The sequence below is a fragment of the Bubalus kerabau genome, chromosome 19 (genome assembly GCF_029407905.1).
Source record: "Bubalus kerabau isolate K-KA32 ecotype Philippines breed swamp buffalo chromosome 19, PCC_UOA_SB_1v2, whole genome shotgun sequence".
NCBI lineage: Eukaryota > Metazoa > Chordata > Mammalia > Artiodactyla > Bovidae > Bubalus > Bubalus kerabau.
In genome coordinates, this window is record NC_073642.1 from 49725655 (window position 1) to 49742538 (window position 16884).

General features: G+C 39.0%; 1 protein-coding gene across 20 annotated transcripts in view; it reads left to right on the top strand.

Annotated features, from left to right (window-relative positions):
• The first annotated feature begins 322 nt into the window (after positions 1-322).
• Positions 323-16884, top strand: part of LOC129634253 (melanoma inhibitory activity protein 2-like) — a 72025-nt gene continuing 55463 nt past the window's right edge. For 2 of the 20 annotated variants that reach the window (XM_055556332.1, XM_055556348.1), the window contains exons 1-2: positions 7510-7816; positions 13435-13563. In XM_055556332.1, coding sequence (XP_055412307.1) covers positions 7754-7816; positions 13435-13563 — 192 coding nt within the window. In that variant the 5' untranslated portion in view covers positions 7510-7753. The other 18 variants (XM_055556334.1, XM_055556349.1, XM_055556347.1 and 15 more) reach the window with 16 other exon arrangements.

Here is a 16884-nt window from a genome sequence, read left to right on the forward strand (position 1 = left end):
GAAATTTACTCTTAAGGAAATTATTAGTATTTGAATGACAGCTGTGACCTCAAAATGATGTAATGAGAATCTTACAAAACAACTAGTACTTCAAAATTTAACCAAGTCATAACTAAAATTCTAAAATCTGTCTGCTTTTTCATTTATTGTAACTTCTATTAAATTCTATCTCATTTATTGTAAATGAAATATTACAAAAGGATCTAGCTGTAGTATTTGGCACATAAGGTCTTTTGCAAGTATTTGTTCCTTTTCTCATTTACTGCTATTATATAAATAATTGAGGAAGCACTTGTGTCTTCTCATTTACATTTTAAGATGAAACTTAACAGTGGTTGCCTTCAAGGAGTTCATTCTAGTTGGACACAGTAAAAAAAGCAATAATTGTATGTGCTGTAATGGCCACAGGATGCTACTGATACACAGGAGGAGCTGCCTGGTAGACTGACTGGAAATGGTAGGTAGAGAGAGTGGGGAGGAGGAGCCTGGGAAAATGTCCCAGAAGAGATCTTACTTGAGCTGATCTTGAAGAAAGAGTAGGAGTTAGCCAGGCAAAAAAGGATGAACATTCTAGGTTGAGAGTGCATTTTAAAAAGTACAGAAGTGGGAGAGAGTCTGGCATTTCTAAGCAATTCAGTCTGATTGAATTTATAAGCAATAAATTTATAAGCAATTTATAAGTAATTCAGTCTGATTGAATATTGGGCTTGAAGTTGAATACTGGGATTAAAGAGAAAGGTTAGCTTTGCATTTGTGATAGGAAGTTGAACTCTATCTTTTCAATAATGGGGCACTATTTTTTAAATTTATTTTTAATTGGAGGATAATTGCTTTAAGTAAAGTGAAAAAGTTTTATGTATGAAGTCTGTCAAGCAACATTGTCAATATTAATAATTATTGACTGAAGACCAGAGGAAGTGAGCCAATCAAGAAGTTATCACTTGAGCTCAGGAAATAAATCATGAAGGTCTAAATTAGGGTTTATAAACTCAAATGAAATGAGTGAAGCACAGGTAAAGGAGAGAACTGTAGCCAACTAGAGAGTGCATGGCTTCTCAAAGGATATAGCTTCTTCAGTTTTGTTTTTTTTTCCAGATCTTCTGATATTTCAAGAAAAGTTGGAAATCTAGATTTTTGTGTGTGTGTGAAATCTCCCATTTTTAAAAAAGAACCTGATTTTTAAAAATAATATTTAAAACTATTGATCTATTTGTGGCTGTGGTGGGTCTTCGTTGCTGCACAGGTTTTTTGTAGTTTCAATGAGTGGGGCTGCTCTCTAGTTGTGGTGCAAGGGCTTCTCACTGCAGTGACTCCTCCTGTTGAGGAGCGCAGGCTCCAGGTGCAGGGGCTTCAGTTACAGTACACGGGCTCAGAACTTGTGGCTTGAGGGCCCTAGAGCATGGGCTCAGCAGTTGTTGCACTCGGGTTTAGCTGTTCTTCGGCATATAGGATCTTCTCTGACCAGGGATTGAAACTGTGTCTCCTGCATTGGCAGGTGGATTCTTTTTCTTTTTTTTTTTTAATTTATTTATTTTTAGTTGAAGCATAATTACTTTACAGTATTGTGTTGGTTTCTGCCAAACATCAACAAGAATCGGCAATAGTTATACATATGTCCCCTCCCTCTTGAACCTGCCTCCCCACCTCCCTCCCCATCCCACCCCTCTGGGTTGTTACAGAGTCCTGGTTTGAGTTCCCTGAGTCAGACAGCAAATTACTATTAACTATTTATTTTATATACTGTAATGTACGTTTCCACGTTACTCTCTCCATACATCCCACCCTCTCCTTCCTTCCCTGCACTGTGTCCATAAGTCTGTTCTTTATGTCTGTGTCTCCATTGCTGCCCTGCAAATAATTTTATCAGCACTATCTTTCTAGATTCCATATATATTTGTTAGTATATGATATTTGCTTTTCTTTTTCTGATTTACTTCACTCTGTATAATAGGCTCTAGGTTCATTTATCTTATTAGAACTGACTCAAATGTGCTCCTTTTTATGGTTGAGTAATATTCTATTGCATATATGTACCATGGCTTCTTTATACATTCATCTGTTGATGGACATCTAGGTTGCTTCCATGTCCTAGCTATCGTAAATAGTATGGCAATGAACATTGGGGTACATGTGTCTTTTTCAATTTCGGTTTCCTCAGTATGTATGCCTAGTAGTGGGATTGCTGGGTCATATGGTGGTTTTGGAGAAGGGAATGGCAACCCACTCCAGTACTCTTGCCTGGGAAATCCCATGGACAGAGGAGCCTGGCGGGCTATAGTCCATAGGGTTGCAGAGTTGGATACAACTAAAGCAACTTAGCAAGCACACACATGGTGGTTTTATTCCCAGTTTTTTTTTTTTTTAAACGATCTCCACACTCTCTTCCATCATGACTGTATCAATTTACATTCCCACCAGCAATGTAAGAGGGTTCTGTTTGCTCCACACCTTCTCCAGCATTTGTTTGTAGACATTTTGATGACAACCATTCTGACTGGTGTGAGGTGATATCTTATAGTTTTGACTTGCATTTCTCTAATATTGAGCGATGTTGAGCATCTTTTCATGTGTTTGTTAGCCATTTGTATGTCTTCTTTGGAGAAACGTCTGTTTAGGTCTTTTCCCCCCTTTTTGATTGGGCTGTTTTTCTGATATTGACTTATATGAGCTGCTTGTTTATTTTGGAAATGAATCCTTTGTCAGTTGTTTCATTTGCTATTATTTTCTCTCATTCTGAGGGATGTCTTTTCACCTTGTTTATAGTTTCCTTTGCTGTGTAAAATTTTTAAGTTTAATTAGGTCCCACTTGCTTATTTTTGTTTTTATTTCCACTACTCTAGGAGTTGGGTCATAGAGGATCTTGCTGTGATTTATGTCATAGAGTGTTCTGCCTATGTTTTCCTTTAAGAATTTTATAGTTTCTGGTCTTACATTTAGGTCTTTAATCCATTTTGAGTTTATCTTTGTGTATGGTGTTAGGGATGTGGGTTCAATCCCTTGGTTGGGAAGATCCCCTGGAGGAGGGCTCAGGCAACCCACTCCAGTATTCTTGCCTGGAATATCCCCATGGGCAGAGGAGCCTGGTGGGCTATAGTCCATGGGGTCTCAAAGAGTCGAACATGAGTGAAGAGACTTAAGATGGGGTGAGGAAGTGTTCTACTTTCATTCTTTTACATGTAGCTGTTCAGCTTTCCCAGCACCACTTATTGAAGAAGCTATCTTTGCCCCATTGTGTATTTTTGCCTCCTTTGTTAAAAATAGGTATCCATAGGTTCATGGCTTTATCTCTGGGCTTTTTATCTTATTCCATTGGTCTATATTTCTGTTTTTGTGCCAGTATCATACTGTCTTCTTGATGACTATAGCTTTGTAATATAGTCTGAAGTCAGGAAAGTTGATTCCTCTAGCTGCATTCTTCTTTATCAGATTGCTTTGGCTATTTGGGGTCTTTTGTGTTTCCATATGAACTGTGAGATTTTTTTGTTCTAGTTCTGTGAAAAATGGCAGGTGGATTCTTTACCACTGAGCCACCAGGGAAGCTTGAAATCTCCCAATTTTTAATTGCTGGCAAATATTCAGATTAAAAAAAAATACCAGGCAGGTCAGACAAAATGTTCTGTGGGTTGAGTTTGGCCTACTAGCTATATTTTTTAACCTCTGACCTAAGTATCTGATAGTGGTTATTAAAATGATTGGAAGAACAAACTAGATAGATCTTTTGCAGATAGAATTGACTGGATTTAGTGACTGATTGAAAGTAGCAAGGAGAAAATGGAAAACATAGGAAAATTTACCAGATTTCTAGCTAAGGTGACCAGGTATCACTGACTTTAAGAGTATTTGTGAAAACTAGGCTTAATGACACATATTGTTTTGCTTTCAGAGGCTTCCTCCTCACTTTCTTTGGTGGGTTCCAGAGAGTTGACATTACCTAGTAAATAAGCTCAGAGAAATGATTAATTTACTCAGTATGATCTGATGTTGAAGATGTTGGTTAAAAACATTACTCAGAAGTCTGCTCTAGCATAAGAGAGAATAAAAACTAATGATGATGTAGTTTCTAAAATAGTTATAATAAAACTTTCAACTGCTTATTTAATTCTACTTATTAGTATGTCCTACTGACATAGCCCTTACTTGTCATCTCTCCATAAATTATACCAGTGAAGTTACTAAATTAAAAAATTATTGCTATACCATATTAACCTTTCATATTCAGTTAAGTTCTTATTTAATATAGGCTGTGCTAAGTATGCTTACTTTTGTGGACTCAGTAAATTTTGTCAAATACATTTTATATGAACATCTTGTTTGAAATTCTTTAGACATGAAAATACTGACTTTAAATGTATTAATTATCTTGTGACCCTGGAAAGTCACTTATTTCTCTGGGGAAGTCTCAGTTTAAAACTCTAATATCAGAGATTATATGACAGGCTTGACAGGTCATAGACTTGAGCTTTGTGTAAAACATTATGAATCAGTTGCCTGCATTTAAAGTGTGCATTCATACAAAAATCTGGATTTCTGCATTCTGTTGAAAAAGTAGAAGACTGTAGTACATAGTCTCCCACTCTTCTACAGCAACAAGAAGTTCAAGCTGAATAGTGCTTGTATTGAGTAGACATGCATTTTTTATTTCCCTACACTTATTTCAACTGTTTGGCCTCGATATGGCTTTAAGTTCATAATGTTTGGACTAAATATTCTGAAGAGTTCCTGTCAGACTAGGAATTTCAACAATCTTAATGTGTCTAATAAGCACCCATAAATTTAGGTGAAAGGGTTTCCTTTTTTTCTTGCCTAAATTGTTTCTATTTGTTGACAAGTTCAGTTAGATTTTGTACAAAAAAAAAAGCTTTTTAAAAAATTAAGTAATAGGAATCAACACCACTTTTATCTACTTTATTTTATAACTGAAGAGGCTCTTTGAGTTCTAACATTTATATATTCTTAACTAGAATGCTTCATTTATATATGGAATAAACAATGGAAATTACCCAACTCTTGTTCAACAGGTAGCTCCTGATTTAACATGTTTTGAGAACAAACTCTTACATCATTAGAGAATGAAGATGTGGCTCAGCATGTTTGACTTTCTTTTGAAAGGCTAGATCTTATAGCCAGTGACACTGACTGTTTAATTAAAAGGGAGTAACTAGCATTTATAGTTTAGCAACAGGGCCCTTTATAAGGGAAATCAGTTTCTGGATTGTGGACAAAGTTCACTGGTTAGCATGTTTCCAATGTTCTTGTATGGGTTCTTGTAGCTGTCACAAACACTAACTGCATTATGTTCTCCATTTCCTTTCAGGTAGGCCTATATAAGTGGCAAAATCCCTTATCTACTTAAGGAGAACAAACTTTGAATGTAAATATGGTAAAAATCATACTCTATATGAATATATGTTAAAACAGTCAATTTTATTTTTATCAGTTACCTAATGCAGGATTTCTCTTTTCAATTGTAGATTTTAAGAGAGTAGTACTTGCATGATATTTAAAGACAAAAATTGACCAGGAGTTTTGTCCATGAAATTAGATTATGGGTTGGTAGTCACAACTCCACCTATAGCACCCCTTTACCACACAAGTGTCAAAACAGGATCACAGTCATTGTAGAAACAGAAAAGTGCAGGATGTATTAGAACCTGAAATCTTTCTCAAAGATATGAGGTACTTATTAGAATTTTACTTACATATTAGGATATTTTAACATGAACTTTTTAAAAAATGGAATTGAAAGATCTAGAGGAAGAGGTAAGTTTCAACATGACTATTAAGTAGAAATTAGGTTCGGATCTGGCATTGAGTTTAAGGTTTACTGTTTTTGCCATGGGGAAATTTGTAGATTAAAAAAAAAATTCATTTATCCTTTTGTCCCTGATCTATGTTTTTAATATTTGTAATGGTAATTATTGTTAAATTAGAAAAGAGCACAGACTGTCTCTGGGAGAGCAAAGGGACTTAAAAAAAAATGTTTTAGGTTGTAAATAAGTCCTGAAAGCTGAAAGTAATTCTGGAGTTCTCTGAAAATGTTCAGATTTACTGAAGAATTTTCATTCAGTAATACAATGTTTTGAGGCATACTTTGTTCTAAGATTCTTTTAAATTTTAAAGACAGAGTTTTAGTTTGGCTTCTGTTTGACTTAATAAGCTATACACATAGTTTAGTTTGAGTATATACTGTCCAACACATATGAAGGTTGTGTAATACCTTAAATATGGAGAATTATTAAGCAATTTCTGCTGCTCTTTGCTACCGAAAGTTCCTGAAACTCCTTAGGCTGATGTGGCAAACGAGAGTTCTGAAAATCTAGGCGGCATTTTGGTTCCAAAAATCTTCGATCGTGAATTGGACCATTTTTGGATTCTTTATGGCACAATGCTTTTGTTGCTGCTGGAGCTTAATATTAGGGAAGTTTCCTAAGGAACTAACATATTGTTCAACTGCTGAGTTCTCTCAGGTGATTTGTTAAGGAAGACGTACCCGTTCCTTTCCTTTTCTTGTTGCTTCAACGAGGACTTCAGTTGAAAATGCAGAGATGGGTTATAAAACCCATCTCTAAGAACAGATCCATCCCTGGGTATTTTATTCAACAGACCTAAATATAGGGTCCTAAATTTAGAGGGCAAGGTGCTACTTTTAGCTCCCCTTTTCAGAGAACACGCGCCCAGCTGAGGTTCATGCGGGTTTGATTTGGCGTCTGGGTAACTAGGAGCTCATGGAGTTGAAGAGTTTTGCGCAGCAAGTGCCCAGGTAACTCAGGTAAAAGTGAGTAAGCCCCTGGAGCCCTCCGCTGGGCACCGAAGGCCCGATCGATGTTCTCTTGCGTGGGAGAGGTTAAACTTTGCCCAGATCACAGCTGACCCGAGACGCCTTCCTGTTCAAAGTCCGGACACGGTTGGCAGGACGCAGAGGCCCGGGCCCCGCAAGCCATTTTATGACTGGAATGAAGACGGCGGCCGGTTTCTCTGGGCCGGCGGGGTCCCCCGGGGTACGACGCCATCAAGGCTTCTGTGGGGTGCGGACAGCAGGCTCTTGCAGGGCTGCGAGAAGAAAGCGTTGGGGGCTGGGCTTGGGCCAGGCGCCGGCAGCCGGGCAGAGGAGGCGCGTCGCGCTCACCCAGCCGGGCGACCCGGAGGGGCCTCCGGGAGAAGTCTAGCAGCCGCCAGCCCGATGGTGGGGATTTCTGGGCCATGGTCTTGACCTTCGCTGGGGATGTCTGCGGCCCGCGCTACAACTCAGGGCCGGAGGCCGAATCCTTCTCTCTCAGCCTCGAGCACCTCGATTTCCAAGGATGGGTAGCCTCTCTAGGTAGAGGGCCGGCCCCTTTAAGAGAGAAAGACAGGGACACGTCTACGAACCTCGCGCGAAGAAGGAAGGGAAATTAACTGAGTCCCCGCGACCCCGCCTCCCCGCCGCGGCCCGGCCGAAACCAAACCCCGGGGTAGGGTGGCAAGGAGAGTGCAGATCGCAGACTTGCGCGGGCGGGTTTGAACCTTCGGATCTTAGGGACGCAAAGCGTAACCTGGGGTGGGTGGCGAAGCTCCCCGGGTGGTCAACGTGGACGCTCGAGGCACGGCGGCGCCATTCATCTCCAACACCCCCCTGTAGCCGGCTCCTCAGTGGACTGATCCGGTTGCCCGGTGCAGGTTTGGGTTCCGGACCGAACGCTGCGTGTTCTGTTCGTTTGTTGTGGCTCGGGCAGGCCCTGGATACGGCTCCGATTGCCAGAGCAGCCCTGGCGCTATGGAGGGGCCCGGGAGTGCCCCTCAGCCGTACCTGGGGCTGGTCCTGGCAAAGCTTCGCTGGGTGAGTCCAGGCGCGATCAGGGTTACTTGGCCCAGGGGTCGCGGGTGCCTCCCGGGGAAGGAAGCTGCAGACTTTGGCTTTGGGGTCTGAGCCGCAGTGGTCGGAGGTCCTGAAGCCAGTTCTCACCTGCCGGTGGGCTGCGGCCTGTGTCCAGGGCACAGGTTCCTAGGGTACTTGGGCGGGTTCTGATGTGGTGTAGGGGGACCTGGAGATCCGGAAGGTGGAGAGAGCATTTGCTTATGCTTAACAGGACTTTAGAAAGGTGAGTTTCCTAAAATGAATTAGCCTTTCGGTCATGTTATTTATTTTGATGACACGTGGTTTCCCCGACTGTGAGAAACTTGAGGACTGATCTTCTGAAATCAGTTCCTTTTAAATGTTGAAACTTCCCGTTGCTTGAAAGGACATCTAAGCCTGGACAGGGAATTGGGATTCTAATTCTGCGGTTTCTTTTAAGAAATAATGCTCTTTTGAGGTGCTTTACCATAAGTGAGTTTGTTCGTCGCTTCTTTCTATCTTGTTAATGTAAACGGTCGTGTTAACGTCAAGATCTGCAGATATTGAGCTCCCAGTGTTCACAATTTCTTTTCCGTTTTTTAAGGTTCAATTTATAATCAAGTTGCAGGGATTTTTCTCAGTAACTGTTTACAAGTGTCTTTGTTGACATGTTTAGGGGGATTTATGTCACCGTATTTAAAAAAAAAAAAACTGCGTTAGAAATGTCAAAAGCCCCTTTAAATATTGGGGCAGTTACAATTTTTTGTTTCTTATTATGTAGATTAAAAAGTTCTATTGCGGTGGTATTCACTTACTCAACCATAGTGTGTCTAGTGTCTGTATATGTATAAATGTAAATACAGATGATGGTTACATGGAGAGTCTAAACAGACCAAGACGTAGTCTGGGCCACTGCTGTCATGCTGTCAGTTAAGGGAGAGAAGACAAAAACACTGCAAGGTAGAAACGGATAAAGTCCTTACTGAAGCATACATAGTAAGTGCTGAGGAAATTGAGGGCTGGGAGACAGCACATTTTCTTGAGTGATTATGAAAGCCTCTGCAGACTGAGTGAAGAGCCTAAGCGAGCAATGAAAACAGCATGGTGTGTACAGCGGACTAGGAGCAGTGTTCCTGGAGTGTAAATTGGGCTCAGGGAGCAATATGCAGTGGTGCTTGTTGGAGACATAAGTAGGTTCCAAGTGATGGAGGTGCTGGATAGCCTTCAAAGTATTTCAGTGGTTAGACTTTTGGGTTAAATAGATCTTCCTGATAGAAGTATGTAGGTTAGATGTAAGAACAACAAAATGAGGAGCACAGTGTAAGGGAGAGGTGACAGACTTGTCACATAGGATAGAGAAGAGGGTGTGCTCGTGCTCAATCGTGTCTGCCTCTTTGTGAGGCCACAGACTATAAGCTGCCAGGCTCCTCTGTCCACGGGATTTCCCAGGTTAAGAATACTGAGTCGTTTGCCATTTCCTTCTCCAGAGGATCTTCCCGACCCAGGGACTGAACCTGCATCTCCTGCTCTGGTAGGCGGATTCTTTACCACTGAGCCACCTGGGAAGCAGAGAAGAGGGTACTGAATGGGAAATATTTGGGTAGCCAAATTTTGTGCAAGTTGTTCTACTGTGTGAACAATATCTTCACCTGGATGATTTTTTTTTTTTGGCTAAATACACTATTCTCACAAAACTAGCCTGGGGCCTAGGATTGCACAACACTGCTCTACTTTTTAATTTTTTAGATAAAAAAATAATTTATTGAGATATAATCAGATAACATAAAATTTACCCATTTTGAATGCTGAATTCAGTGATTTTTTTTTTGGCGTATGTTCACTGCATTGTGCAAACATCACCACAATTTTGAAATACTTTTATCATTCTAAAAAGAAACCCCGTCCTTATTAGTAATCAGTCCCAATTCTCGCCTCACTTCATCCCGTCAGTTCAGTTCACTTCACTCAGTTGTGTCCAACTCTTTGCGACTCCATGGACTGCAGCACGCCAGGCTTCCCTTCCATCACTAACTCCTGGAACTTCCTCAAACTCATGTCTATTAAGTCGGTGATGCCATCCAGCCATGTCATCCTCTGTCATCCCCTTCTCTTCCTGCCTTCAATCTTTCCCAGCATCAGAGTCTTTTCAAATGAGTCCAATCTTCATATCAGGTGGCCAAAGTATTGGAGTTTCAGCTTCAGCATCAGTCCTTCCAATGAATATTCAAGACTGATTTCCTTTAGGATGGACTGGTTGGATCTCCTTGCAGTCTAAGGGACTCTCAAGAGTCTTCTCCAACACCACAGTTCAAAAGCATCAGTTCTTCGGTGCTCAGCTTTCTTTATAGTCCAGCTCTCACAACTATACATGACTATTGGAAAAACCATAGCTTTGACTAGATGGACCTTTGTTGGTAGTATCTCTGCTTTTTAATATGCTGTCTAGGTTGGTCATAGCTTTTCTTCCAAGGAGCAAGCATCTTTTAATTTCATGGCTGCAATCACCATCTGCAGTGATCTTGGAACCCCCAAAAATAAAATCTCTCGCTGTTTTCATTATTTCCCCATCTATTTGCCTTGAAGTGATGAGACTGGATGCCATGATCTTAATTTTCTAAATGTTGAGCTTTAAGCAACTTTTTCACTCTTCTCTTTCACTTTCATCAAGAGGCTCTTTAGTTCTTCTTCGCTTTCTGCCATAAGGGTGGTGTCATCTGCATATCTCAGGTTATTGGTATTTCTCCCGGCAATCTTGATTCCAGGCTGTGCTTCATCCAGCCCAGCATTTCTCATGATGTACTCTGCATATAAGTTAAATAAGCATGGTGACAATATACAGCCTTAACATATTCCTTTCCCGATTTGAAACCAGTCTGTTGTTCCATGTCCAGTTCTAACTATTGCTTCTTGACCTGCATACAGATTTCTCAGGAGGCAGGTAAGGTGGTCTGGTATTCCCATCTCTTTAAGAATTTTCCACAGTTTGTTGTGATCCAAACAGTCAAAGGCTTTGGTGTAGTCAATGAAGCAGAAACAGATTTTTTTCTGGAACTCTGTTGCTTTTTCAATGATAGAATGGATGTTGGCAATTTGATCTCTGGTTCCTCTGCCTTTTCTAAATCCAGCTTGAACATGTGGAAGTTCATGGTTAAGGTACTGTTGAAGCCTGGCTTGGAGAATTTTGAGCATTACTTTGCTAGTGTGTGAGATGAGTGCAATTGTGCGGTAGTTTGAACATTCTTTGGTTTTGCCTTTCTTTGGGACTGGAATGAAAACTGACCTTTTCCAGTCCTATGGCCACTGCTGAGTTTTCCAAATTGACTGGCACGTTGAGTGCAGCACTTTAACAGCATCATCTTTTAGGATTTGAAATAGCTCATCAGATTTGAAATTCCATCACTAGCTTTGTTCATAGTGATGCTTCCTAAGGCTCACTTGACTTCGCATTCTAGGATGTCTGGCTCTAGGTGAGTGATCACACCATCATGATTATCTGGGTCATGAAGATCTTTTTTGTATAGTTCTTCTTGCTACCTCTTCTTATTCTTTGTCACTTCCACTGTATAATAGTAAGGGATTTGATTTAGGTCATACCTGAATGTTCTAGTGGTTTTTCCGTACTTTGTTCAATCGCTACTTCATCATCAATCCCTACTTCATAGCTTGGCCACCACTAATCTACTTTATATCTCTATGAATTTGTCTATTCTGGACATTTCATGTAAAGTAAATCATATTGTATGTGGCTTCATTTACTTATCACAATTTCAAAATTCACCCATGTTGCACTAGACGTATAACATTTTGAATGTTCATTCATAGTTTAATGGATATTTGAGTTTGTGCTTTTTGACTGTTATGAATTATGCTGCTGTAGACATTCATGTACAAGCTTTTTAAATGAATATTTTCAGTTCTTTTGAGTGTATGCCTAGGAGTGGAATTACTGGGTCATATTTACTGTATGTTTAACTTTTAGAAGAACTGCCAAATTGTTTTCCACAGATGATGTACCATTTTGTATTCCTACCCTCAGTTTATGAGAGTTGAATTTCACACATTCTCTCCAATATGTTTTTTTCCTTCCTATACAACCACCCTAATGATGAGTGTGGGCATCCCTGGTGGCTCAGTGGTAAAGAATATGCCTGCAATGCAGGAGATGTGGGTTTGATCCCTTGGTTGGGAAGATCCCCTGGAGGAGGGAATGGCAACCCACTCTAGTATTCTTGTCCAGGAAGTCCCATGGGCAGAGGAGCCTGGCGGGCCACAGTCCTACAGTCCATGGGGTCACAAAAGAGTCGGACACGACTTAGCAACTAACAACAATGTAAAGTGGTACCTTGTGGTTTTGAGGCATCCGGTCCCACCACTTCATGGGAAATAGATGGGGAAACAGTGGAAACAGTGTCAGACTTTATTTTTCTGGGCTCCAAAATCACTGCAGATGGTGACTGCAGCCATGAAATTAAAAGACGCTTACTCCTTGGAAGGAAAGTGATGACCAACCTAGATAGCATATTCAAAAGCAGAGGCATTACTTTGCCAACAAAGGTCCGTCTAGTCAAGGCTATCCCTAGTTGCAGCGAGCAGGGGCTTCTCTCCACTGTGCGCAGGTTCCTCACGGTGGTGGCTTCCCTTGCTGTGGAGCACGACCTCTAGGTGCTCTGGCTCAGTAGTTGTGGCACAATGAGGTTAGTTGCCCCGTGGCATGTAGCGTCTTCCAGGGCCAGGGATTGAACCCATGACCCTGGCATTGGCAGACAGATTCCTCACCATTCAACCATTAGGGAAGTCCCCTTTTACCTTTTTATGTGATTGAATAATATGTGGGGCCTGGTAACGAAGAAAAAATAACCTCATTGGATGACAGTGAAGATGAATTGACCCAGAGAAAGGTAAAATACAGAAGCAGCTGCAAAAGCCTTCAGCTGTTTTGTGCTGAAGACTTGCTAGGGAAAGAAGTAATGTGGAAAGGCCATTATTACAGTATCGTGGTCTTTGGAAGACAAATAGTAGGAAGAGTTACCTCTATTGAGCACCTGTCCTCCATGTTTAAACAGCATTATTCCCATTACAGATAAGAGAAGGGAGCCATAGAGGTATGGTAGAGGGATTCAGATTCTAAAGCCATGGTTTCATCAGTAGTATTTAAACTTTAATAAGGCAGCAGATCCATTCCCCCCCACCCAGGTAAATCTTATATGGAAGCCAATATACTCTATGGAAAAAACCTAAACTGATTGAATCAGGATAAGAGCATCTGATTCAGCTTCTTTCTTTGGCCTTCTCTCCTCTTACTCTCACTTTCAGGCATCTCTGTAGAGTTCTGGTTTAAAAATCATTACATTTCACCCTACTGTTTTCCTTCATCTCTTGGTGATAGTGGTTAATAACAGATCATTTTATGAAACAGGTTTTAGTAATGTTTACATGTAAACTTGTACTTAGGTTTATGTCTTAGTCTGACAGGGCTGCTGTAACAAAAATACTGTAGACTGAGTGACTTAACAAACATTTTCATTATAGTTGTAGGGCTGGGAGCACCATGATAAAGGTGCTGCAGATCTGGTGTGTTGTAATCAAAACTTTTTAACAAGTTAATTTTCTTTGTCTTGAAGGCTGTGGCAGCATTGCCTGAAGATATGAGACAATCCAATTTCTATGGTTTTCCATGGGAATTGGTGATGTGTGGAACTATTGTTGGATTTTTTGCCGTTCTCTTGTTTTTGTGGAGAAGTTTTCGGTCGGTAAGTAACCAATGCTAGGTATACTAAGAGAATGTTCATTCAGTCTTCATGTTGAATAAGTAATATGAGAAACGTATCTTTTGTTTTAAGGAAACAGGTTATCATTTTGTGGGCTACTCGTGTTAATGTGTTGCTACTAGAAACTGAATATAGATTTTAAGGAATTTTTTTTTTCTTTCATTTTTCGGCCACACCATGCAGCATGCAGGATCTTAGTTCCCTGGCCAGGGATAGAACCTATGCCCCCCTGCAGTGGAAGCGTGAGTCTTAACCAATGGACTGCTTGGGAAATCCCTGTAGGAATTTTTTAAAGTGCTGAAATTTTAAAAAATTCCTTTACACGAGTATTCCATACTAATACTAAAACCCTGCCTTTATTTCTTATTTATTATTTGGGGTGGTGTTCATTTTTAATAGTCTTAAACATCTGTGAATATACCACCCACCTGGAATCAAAGATGTTGACCGTCACTTATATTTAGATGATCCTCCTCATTTCATCCCCCTGCCTCCCTGAAGTAGAGGTAATCCTGTTTAAGATCCTGTGTTGATATTCCAATGCCTCAAAAAAAATTTATTTTTGGTCATATGTATTAAATACATATATCTTTCAGAAGTATAGTAATTTTGCTTAGTTTCATGCCAAATATCATGTTTTAGAACTTTTTTACTCCATCCTATATTGCTAAGATTCATCCATATTTTTGGCTCATTTTGATTGTTTTAATATTACATCAAGAGAAAATACTACAGTTAATTTATATTTTTTATGATCTTGGGCCTTTGAGTTGTTTCCAGCTTTTTTCTATTACAGATCATGCTGCTGTGTAAATTCTTATACTTGTCTCCTTTTGTGTATTTGTAAGTTTCTCTTGGGAATATACTGGGTCTGAGATTTACTTGGTTTAGCATGCTGGAGGTTCTACTTTTAAAAGGTGATGCTAAATTCTTCTCCAGATGTCTGTACCAGTTTATACTCCCAACAGCAATATATAAGAGGTCCCAGGGATCCATTTGATCTCTGTCCTCTCCAACAGTTATTATTGTTGAAATCCTTTATTTTTGCTATTTGAATGGTATCTTACCATGGTTCTGATGTATTCTTTGATCACTAAGGAGATTGGAAACTTTATTTACTGGCCATATGTATTTGTTCTTCAGGGAAATATTTTGTTTATGTCTTATGCTCCTTTTTCTTTTGAGTAGTTTGTTCTTTTCCTTTTTATTTGTAGGAATTTCTTAAGTATTCTTTAAAATTTTTTTTTTAATTGGGGTTTGATTGCTTTACACTGCTGTGTTGGTTTCTGCTGTATAGCAGAGTGAATCAGCTATAAGTATACATATATCTCCTTCCTCTTGAGCCTTCTTCCCAACCCCTACTTATGTATTCTTGATGATATCCTTGTTGATTATGTCTATTACAGATGTCCCAGTATGAAACATCATTTCATTGTTCTTAAGATGTTTTCTGATGAGTAGAAATTCTTAATGAAAACAGTTTCCATTTAGCACAGAAGTGCTTGATCCATTTTGAGTTAATTTTCTGGTTGGTGTAGGGTAGTGAGTCTGTAATTCCCCATCCTCCTCACCCTACCCCGCAAGTAACCTTTTTCCCAGCTTTGTTTATTGAATAGTCTTTCCTTTTCCCATTTGTCTGCCATGCTACGTATGAGAGTGCCACGTGGACATAGACCTTTTCTGTGCTCTTTTTCCTATTCCACTGAGTATTATTGAAAACAAAACATGTGTATCATTCCATATCCATCCATTATTAGGTCAGTCTTGCTAACTTGCTAATTTGTAGTGTTCATGTATCACATATTCTTGCTCTTTTTGTTGTTGTTTCCTTCATCTATCAAAAATAGAGAGAAGTTGGCTGAATTCCACTGTCATGATGGATTTATCAGTTACTTTCTATAGTTTTTTCAATTCTTTCTTTACATATTTTGAGAATATTATGTTAGGTGGATATATGTTTAGAATTGCTATATCTCTTCTTGGTGGGTTAACTGTTTAGTCAATATTTAGTGACCCTCTATAACTCTACTGATGCTTCTGTCTTAAAGTTTCTTATCTGATGTTAATACAGCTAGACCAATTTTCTTTTTGGTAATGTTTATTGTGTCTTTTTCCATGCTTATATTTTCCAGTCTTTCTGTGGCCTTTTACTTAATGTATGTAACTCTACAAATTTCTCTATTTTATTGGAGTATAGTTGATTTACTATGTTGTGTTAGTTTCAGGCATACAGCAAAGTGATTCAGTTCTGTGTGAATTTTTTTAAATATTTAATCTGAAAATCTGTGTTTTCACTGAGTTTACTGTATCTACATGTTATGATTATTGATTACTGATGTATTTGGACCTCTCTCCTAGCATACTTTATTAATTCCACTTTTGATATATTTCTTTTCAGTTCTTTCTGCATTCATGAAGTAAATTTTCCTAGTGAGAAGACAAGAACCTTATTTAGCATACTCTCACATCCCTTGGTCTCTTTCACTTTCCAAACTACTTTCATGTTGGTATAATCTAGAATTTTAGTTCTAAAAATATTTCTCTTTTCTTTTTCACTTTCTTCTCCACCCCTTCTCCATCCCTGAAGACAACAATAAATATTACCAAGATATTTGATCATCAATAATTGACATACCTCTTGTAGGGTCTCCTGGATTTAATTCTTCTCATATTTGGATACTTCTTTCTATATTGTGTTTAGTATTGGTCTTTGTATGGCAGAACTTTTATATGCTTGAGAATGTTTGAATTAAGTCCTTATGTTGGAACAGCAGTTTGTTTGATTTAAGCATTCTGGGTCTAAAGTTTCATCCTGTTAATACTTTAAAATCCTTTACTTCCTTGTCTTTTTATATCTAATGTTACTTATTGAAAGGTCTCTTGTCAGTGTGATTCTTATTCATTTGTAAGTGATCTGTTCTCTGTAGAGGCTTTTGATATCCTTATTTCAATACAATTTGTTTAGGCTTGACTGTTTTCTTATTTCTTCTTCGAATTATCTTAAATATTTAAATATGAAATCTTTTATATTTTTTAATTCTGAGAAGTTTTTTCTGCATTTTACATGTTTTTTTTTTCTCTTTGGGACTATTGCTGTTTAAGATGTTGGCTCTTCTCACTTCCCTATCTCTTTAACGATTTTTTCTCCTTTTTTAAAAATGGTTTACTGTTGCTTTTTTTTTGAAATTTAAAGAAAAAATTTATTGAAGATCTGAAAAACAATTTCTAAAAGATTAACTTTTCCAGAAAACTGTAGCTACACAATGCATTGAGTCTCTCATGTTAAAACGTACATTAGACACA